We start from the raw sequence: 8,632 nt of genomic DNA on the forward strand, positions 1-8,632 counted from the left end.
GTTCTTTTGAATTTTTGGATTTTCTTTCTTATAAATCAAATTTTCTTATTTTTGAATTTACAAATTTACAAAGCATCGAATTTACGAATTGCGATCATACCGAATGTCTCGAAAAAAAAAAAAAACGAATGAAACGAAAAGTAACACATTTTTCGGCAGTGCAAAGTCTAAAATGTTATATAATTTTTTTTTACCTATATTTTTAATTATGTATTTTATTATAAACACATATATATATAAATTATATATATATATATATATCTCAAATCTACATACAACAACTAAGGAAATAAGCAGTGAGGCTGGTGCTCAATATTTGGGGGGGGGGGGGCGGCAAACCAACGGCACCCCCTCCCTCCGGCGGGAGACTGACGAAAAGGCAGCAATCAGCCGCCCCCCCCCACTGGAGAAGGACGGGTGGGAAAGCAGCAATCAACCCCCCTCCCCATCGCGGGAGATGGATGGATGGGGGGGGGGGGGCGATTTGATGGACAGTTTTGATATATATATCTATATATCAAATTTATATATGTGTATTTATAATAATATATATAATTAAGGGTGGCGATCAGCCCCCCTTGCAAATATTAATTTGCTAGTGTCCCCCAAATGGGTGGGCTCGGGGCGCAGTGCTCTGCGCCCAGAGCCCACCCTTTTTTGAAGCCTATTAGAGCCTCATCATGTGCTCATCATGTGCTTAAAAAAACTCCCCCCCATTGGAATCCACGCGTCCGGTGCCCTACATGTAGATTAGGTCCCAGACTCGTGGATTAAGGGGGGTCCCCCTCTTGGAGCTGCCGCCAATGGAAATAAGGAATAAATATCTGCATATTTATTTGGAGTACTGGAAATTTGTCTTCATAATTAGCCCACCCTCCTGAAAATATACATCATTACTTTGAAGTTAAATACCTGGGTCATGGCTGCAGCATAGCTCCCAACTGTCCCTGATTTGGAGCTCTGTCCCTCTGTCCCTCTTACCTCCTCATTTGTCCCTGATTTTGGTCTGATCCATATAGATGTATATAAAATGCACTTTTTATCTTTCAAAAAGTGTTTTCCAACACTAAACCTTTCATCTGATTTCTAAATTTGCTGCATTTCTAAATTCCAAAAGCCAATTAAAAGAAATAGTAGTGGTAAAAAAAATCACTTGTGGGTTTAACCAATCTTGTTTTTTTTTTTTTTTTTTTTACAATTCTCCTTTAGGGGGCGTGGCAATGGGTGTGTCCTACGCCTGCATACTTTTGCTGATAGGTGTCCCTCATTCCCATCTCAAAAAGTTGGGAGGTATGCTGCAGCTAGATGCCGTAACCCCGGTATCTTTTTTTCAGTTAGGCGGCCGGCTTTCAGACTAAAGCGATCAACTTTTATAGGTGGCGAAAGAGGTGCCCCCCCCCTGCCACTTTCAGTTGGTTCCTCATTTCCTGATACCCTTACGAAAGATGGTGGCGGCAGCACCCAAGAGCCGAGGGACAGATCGGCTTCAGGTCCCGACATCGTGGGCGCCCTGGACAGGTAAGTGTCCTTATTTTAAAAGTCAGCAGCTACAGTATTTGTACCTGCTGACTGCTGAAAAAATAAAATTTCGGTGGACCTCCGCTTTAAGTGCATTATCAGTCAATTGTAATTTACTGAAGACAACTGAAAAATAAATTCTGATTGGGTTATCGCACTTTTGCGCTTTGTGTTACAAAACAATCTCACATACCTGCAAGGAAAATATTATCTTTAAAGAACAACAACCATCTCTCCCCAAATGACTTTTTACAAAAAGAATTTATTGATCACCTTTTTGTATATATTGCCATTCAAAAAAGGTGCAAAAGCAGAACAAAAAACATAAAAAAAAAACACATTTTCAAAAACAAACAAACAAACAAACAAAAACAAACACTTTTCTCAGAAAAGAACTTTCGATTTCAGCACCTTTGCCAAAACTTCCCAACACATATTAATCGGATGAGACATGAGATGAGCGTGCGGTCCTTCTCTGAAGGGAAATGGCTTCATCTGCATGTCAAAAAAAAAAAAAAAAGCACCACGCTCCTTTCTGTTCACCCAAAACATAGACAAAGGACGCACTCTTCATTTACAAAACACGTTCGCAATGTAAGCAGGAGCCCCGAGAGCGCCATCCTGTTTTACCAAATTAACATTTGATTCAAACTTTGGGTCAAACGTTAGAAGAAATAATATCTACGTAAGACGCCGATGCTTGATGGATAAGGCGATACAAGAGGCGTAAAATTCTGCTTAATTTTTCTGAATTATAAAGACGCTTTACTGGCGATCTCTTTAGACGCTCGAAGATACAAGGACCCAGCCATGATTCTTGGAAATGCTCCAGTTCTTGGTCGCAACGTCTGTGTACAAAATAAGTAGCGTGTGTATAACACACAATTGTGTCCTTGTGAGAAATAAAAACCCAACAATATATAAATATATAAAAATTCGAATGAAAAAATAATTAGCTGTCTTGGAAGACTTTAGATGCGAAGATTCTCTCCTTCTTTTTGTAGTCTTTAGAAAAAAAATTCTTGTAAGTTTTTTTTTGTAAGACCTGATAATTAGTTGCTCAATGTAGAAAACAGGCCAAAGGGCGGCCATTTTGTTCACCATGGCCGCCACAAATCTTCTGCGTTGCAAGCCTGAGCTGCCTGTTTGCCTCCTTGGTTAAAGTTGGCGAGGGGATGACAGACGTTCTCTTTTGTGGACCTCAATTTGTTGGGCTCACTCCAGAAGCCCTCTGGTAGAGCTGAGTATTTGTTATTTGGAGGAAAGCTCGCTTCCTTCATCGATGATGGGAAAGCTGGTTTGCAGGGAGCCATGGCTGTAATAGAAGAGACAGAGGGACGATTAGCATCACTAAAATAAGGCAAAATATAAAATGTTATATCATTCTTAAACATGGCGAAGGTGGATGGGGAAGTTGGTAATATTTGTAGCTGAAGAAAAATTGGGTGTTCCCCAAAGTGACCCAACTCAACTCAGCCCCATCCAATGCAATCTAACCTAACTCATCCCAATCCAATCTAACCTAACATGTCCCAAACCAATCCAACCTAACCTATCCCAACCCAACCTGACCTAAAACAACCTAATCCAACCTAACCCATCCCAACCCAATCCATACTAACCCATCCCAACCCAATTTAACCCAACCTAACCCAACCCAACTTAACCCATCCCAACCTAACCCAATCAAACCTAACCTAACCCATGAGAAAGGATGGTCCACAACTCCTTGCTTGCTCTTTAAAGAGCAAGCAAGGAGTTGTGGACCATCTTTCCTCACGATTGCCATTGCAGCTGTGTGACTGCCTTTGCACACCCAGGTAGCTCTTATTTTTTTTTCTAATCCTTTTGGGTAGTTGCACTCTACCTCTGCTTTATTTTATTAACCCAACCCATCCCAACCCAATCCAATCTAAACTATCCCAACCAAATCCAACCCAACCTTACCCAACCCATCCCCATTCCAACCCAACCCAACCTAATCCAACCTAACCCATCCCACCCCAATCCAACCCGACCTAACCCAATCCAACCTGACCTAACCCAATCCAACCAAACCTAACCCAACCCAATCCAACCAAACCTAACCCAACCCAATCCATTCCAACCTAACCTAACTGAACCCAATCCAACCAAACCGAACCCAATCCAACCAAACCTAACCCAACCTAACCCATTCCAATCGATTTGGATGTGCCCATGGTGTTTCGATTAGCTGGTATTTCCACAAAGATTTTCACTTAACTTTTTTTTAATAAATCTCCTTGTAAAAATGATGCATTGACATGATCTGGGGAATTCGAGAACTAAACCATACTTGGCCACCAAATATTTAGTCATGGCACCAGATAATATTCAAACACATTTATCACACCAAAGGTAGGTCAATGCCCGTGCACCGCACACAATGGAGACAGGAAAAAAATTATTTAAAGCTGGCCCGTCCTTTCACTAGAATCTTTTGAGGTCAATTGGAGACAAAATGGCCATTGTATGACATCACAAAGAGGACATTGTGCCTGCATTTGTAAAAATAAAAATAAAAAATGTGTATACAGCATAATGTTAATACGTTACCTTTCGTTGCCCTGTGGAGCTGATCTCTTAGTAAACTGACAGTCATCTCCAGTATGTCGGCCTTCTCCGGTTTGGAGGGAAGTTGGTTTTTCTGGAACTCTTTCTCCAGTAAGAGCCGCAGTTGCTCGATGCTGCTGTTAATACGGTCTCGCCTCAGCTTCTCAATGACGGGCTTCCTCAGCTGCCAGGAAAAGATAGAAAATGGTTAACATGCAGCCATGGCTGTAAGAACGGTTCCATATGAGCAACGTAGCAGGTCAACATCATCCTTACAGACAGGCAGGACTGAGGGACTGAAGTACTCAGTATCACCACATGGGGGAGCCCTACACAGCGCAATCATTGCATGTAATACGTAAATCTGAAGCATCTATTGCAAAGGTCTGGCTCTGTAAATTTACCTCCAGCAGCATGAGAGTAAATTACCTACCATGCTATCTTATCCGCTTGCCCGCTATAAACCTTCAGTTACTCAAGAACTAAAAGTTCCAGCATGTATGCAGTGACTCCTGGGTATTTAGGATCTGCAAGCTCTAAGATCCCCCAGGTCTAATCTGCGATACCTCAATTATGTTTGCTTTCTATTTCTGGGATTTTCTTGAGTCATAAAATGTATAATACGGTCAAAAACGATATAAAACGCACACACAAAAAAATATAATAAAATGATGTCCTCAAAAATGCACCAATTTGCCAACCAAAAGCGATACCATCCTATACCCACCTAATCCAAACCAAAAATAAGTGTTTGATAAAAATGTGCCATTAATACATTTTCAAATAATATGTTAAAAAAGATAAAAAAAAAAACTAAACAAAAACATAAAAAACAAAACTAAACCTAAAAAAATACAAAAGCTTGTTATAATAATAAAAATGTTTTTTAAAAACATAACTAAACTTTAAAAAATATATAAAATAGAAGTAATCATTTGCCATTTCAGGTGCTTTAGCGCTAGAAATAGCCTCTGCTAAGCGCCTGAAAAACTGCCTCCCATTCATTCCAGTGTGTCTTTTTACACTGGGTGGCGGTGCGCTTGCGGGATGGAGAAAAAAGTCCTGCAGTCCTTCTATTTGCTTATAAATGAAATGATCCTATATTTGCTTATAAATGAAAAAAAAATCTAAATCTGTATTTAAAAAAAAAAAAAAATCAAATAATAATAATATAAATCCCCCCAAAAAATGCAAAATGCTCCAAAAGTTAAAAAGATAAAGTTTTATATAAAAAAGAAAAGGTTTGAAAAAATAGCTTAAAGGTTTTAAAGTTTTACCTTTTTAATTTAATTAAACATCCTTTAAAAGATAAAAACTTTAAGATTTTATTTTTTCAAACTATATTTATATATATATATATATATATATATATATATATATATATATATATATATATATATATATATATATATATGTGTGTGTGTGTATATATTATATATTTTACAAAATGCTTCCAAAAGTTAAAAGGAGGAAAATCTTTATTAAAAAAAATATATATATACCGTTATATATATATATATATATATATATATATATATATATATATATATATATAAAATAATAATAATTATATATATATATATATATATATATATATATATATATATATATATATATATATTTTTTTTTTAATAAAGATTTTCCTCCTTTTAACTTTTGGAAGCATTTTGTAAAATATATAATACATACACATATATATATATTAAACATAGATAGATAGATAGATAGATAGATAGATAGATAGATAGATAGATAGATAGATAGATAGATAGATAGATAGATAGATAGATAGATAGAAATGTGAAAAGAAAAAAATAAGTTTGAAAAGAAAAGCCTAAAAGTTAATCTTTTTAACTTTTGAACTTCTCTTTATAAAGATAAAAAACAGCTTTTTTTTTCAAAATGTTCTCCTCTTTACCAAAAAATCTAAGTTTTGATCTTTTTAACTTTTGAGGCATTTTGGTATTTAAACAAAATTTATATATATATACCAAAATGCCTCAAAAGATAAAAACTTGGATTTAAAAAACAAGGAGAAAAGTTTGAAAAAAAAAAGCTTAACATTTTTTTTTTTATCTTTATAAAGAGAAGTTCAAAAGTTAAAAAGATTAACTTTTAGGCTTTCCTTTTCAAACTTTTTTTTATTTTATTTTCACATTTTTATCCATTTTTCCCAACAAACAACGGTCCTACCTTTCTTGTATCTTTGCCCATGTGGTGGTCCAAGTCCTCCTCAATCCTGTTGCAAGGAGCCATGCTTAGCAGGTTATATATCCCCAGTAAATAAGTAATCCTCCTTTGTGGCCAGCCAGCCAGAGTGTGTCTGAGTGTGAATGGCTCCTTCCCCTTTTATACCCCCTCCGTTTGCATAATAAAGTGTGAATAGGGGACTCTGCGAAGGTTCCCACAGTCAGCAGCCAATGGCGGTGCAGAGGGAGACAATGGAAGTGTGCAAGCAGGCAGTCTGTCCAGCAGCATCTGTAACAGGCCATAAACCATAAAAGAGGAAGAAGAGTGTGGGAAAGACTCACGGCCCATAACACGGGTGCAATTCAGCTCCACACTCTTCCTCTGGCAGCTGTTGCTATCAAAACAATTACCTTTTTTTTTAGGCTCATTAAAACTTAATATTAACCTGTGGCACATGACTGCTTATAATAAAGATTCGGCATGTGCCAGATGCTAAATAGAGTTGAGTGGCACGTTCCGAGGCACATGTCTTATGGCCTGTATGGTGCCGAAGGACAAACGTTGGCACATTTCTCAGACCTTGTCCTTGAGTCGTTTCAGATTTAGTACCCTCTAACTTGGCACGTTAGAAATCCTTGTGGGGTCACCACCAGTACGGTATTTGTAGATTGAATTCATATCCCCTCTCAAGCGTCTCTTCTCCAGAGAGAAGGGCCCAGATTCTCGTAGATGGGCGTAAATTTGGGCGGGCGTAACGTATCTGATTTTTATTCACAAAGCACTTGCGTGTAAAGTTGCGGCGGCGTAACGTAAATCACCCTGCAGGATTCAAATTCGGCGGGTAGGGGGCGTGTATCATTTAAATGAAACGCGTCCCCGCGCCGAACGAACTGCGCATGCGCCGTCCCTAAAAAATCCCAGCGTGCATTGCTCTAAATGACGTCGCAAGGACGTCATTGGTTTTGACGTGGACGTAAATTACGTCCAGCACCATTCACGGACGACTTACGCAAACGACGTAACTTTTTAAATTTTCGACGCGGGAACGACGGCCATACTTAACATTGACTGCGCCTCATAGACCCAGGGGCAACTTTACGCTGGGAAAAGCCTAACGTAAGCGTCGTAACTTTACTGCGTCGGCCGCGCGTACGTTCGGAAATTCGTGTATCTAGCTAATTTGCATACTCGACGGGGAAATCGACAGAAGCGCCACCTAGCGGGCAAAAAAAAATTGCAGTTAAGATCCGACGGCGTAAGAGACTTACGCCTGTCGGATCTAAGGGATATCTATGCGTAACTGATTCTAAGAATCAGTCGCATAGATACAACAGCGCTAGGCAGAGATACGACGGCGTATCTGGAGATGCGCCGTCGTATCTCTTTTGAGAATCTGGGCCAATAAGTTCAAAGCTCACAACCTTTCCTCATAACTAATATCCTCCAGACCCTTTATTAGCTTTGTTGCCCTTCTCTGGACTCTCTCCAGTTTCAGCACATCCTTCCCGAGGACTGATGCCCAGAACTGGACGGCATACTCTGGATACTAGTATCGGTATTGGAACCGATGCTGAGCATTTTCCCATTTTCCCATTTTCATTCCGTTCTGCTGCCTTCCCACTCCGTTCTGCTGCTGTCCCCTTCTGTTCTCCTGCTGTCCCCCTCCATTCTGCTGCTGTCCCCCTCCATTCTGCTGCTGCCCCCTCCGTTCTCCTGCTGTTCCCCCCCGTTCTGCTGTCCCCCTCCATTCTTCCTCCATGCCCCCTCCGTTCTGCTGCTGTCCCATTCCAGTCTGCTGCCTTCCCACTCCGTTCTGCTGCTGTCCCCTTTCTGTTCTCCTGCTGTCCCCCTCCGTTCTGCTGCTGTCCCCCTCTGTTCTGCTGCTGTCCCCCTCCCCGTTCTGCTGTCCCCCTCCATTCTTCCTCCATGCCCCCTCCATTTTTCCTCCATGCCCCCTCCATTCTGCTGCTGCCCCACTCCATTCTGCTGCTGTCCCCCTCCATTCTGCTGCTGCCCCACTCCATTCTGCTGCTGTCCCCCTCCGTTCTCCTGCTGTTCCCCCCCGTTCTGCTGTCCCCCTCCATTCTTCCTCCATGCCCCCTCCGTTCTGCTGCTGTCCCTTTCTGTTCTCCTGCTGTCCCCCTCCGTTCTGCTGCTGTCCCCCTCCATTCTGCTGCTGTCCCCCCCCCCCCGTTCTGCTGTCCCCCTCCATTATATCTCCATGCCCCCTCCATTCTGCTGCTGCCCCACTGTCCCACGGAATGGGACAGCAGCAGAACGGAGGGGGCATGGAGGAAGAATGGAGGGGGACAGCAGAACGTGGCCTTATGCCGTGTACACATGGTCAGAA

The 8,632-nt window shown here is 40.7% G+C and overlaps 1 protein-coding gene across 1 annotated transcript; it reads right to left on the reverse strand.

Annotated features, from left to right (window-relative positions):
• Positions 1-1,760: 1,760 nt before the first annotated feature.
• LOC120916129 (transcription factor HES-7-like) lies at positions 1,761-6,419 on the reverse strand. Its single transcript, XM_040326947.1, has 3 exons — positions 6,286-6,419; positions 4,096-4,276; positions 1,761-2,833 (listed from the first exon to the last, which is right to left on the reverse strand). The coding sequence occupies exons 1-3, from the start codon at positions 6,346-6,348 to the stop codon at positions 2,616-2,618; spliced, it is 462 nt and encodes a 153-aa protein (XP_040182881.1). The 5' UTR covers positions 6,349-6,419; the 3' UTR covers positions 1,761-2,615.
• Positions 6,420-8,632: the final 2,213 nt, after the last annotated feature.

Source organism: Rana temporaria, chromosome 10, assembly GCF_905171775.1.
Source record: "Rana temporaria chromosome 10, aRanTem1.1, whole genome shotgun sequence".
Lineage (NCBI taxonomy): Eukaryota > Metazoa > Chordata > Amphibia > Anura > Ranidae > Rana > Rana temporaria.

What these genes read in the sequence shown, in the direction of transcription:
- LOC120916129 (XM_040326947.1), bottom strand. Translation starts at nt 6,348, where the DNA reads ATGGCTCCTTGCAACAGGATTGAGGAGGACTTGGACCACCACATGGGC. An exon ending in TGGGCAAAGATACAAGAAAG is followed by an intron (nt 4,277 to 6,285) that starts GTAGGACCGTTG and finishes TTTTCCTGGCAG; the next exon opens with CTGAGGAAGCCCGTCATTGA. An exon ending in GCTCCACAGGGCAACGAAAG is followed by an intron (nt 2,834 to 4,095) that starts GTAACGTATTAA and finishes CTTCTATTACAG; the next exon opens with CCATGGCTCCCTGCAAACCA.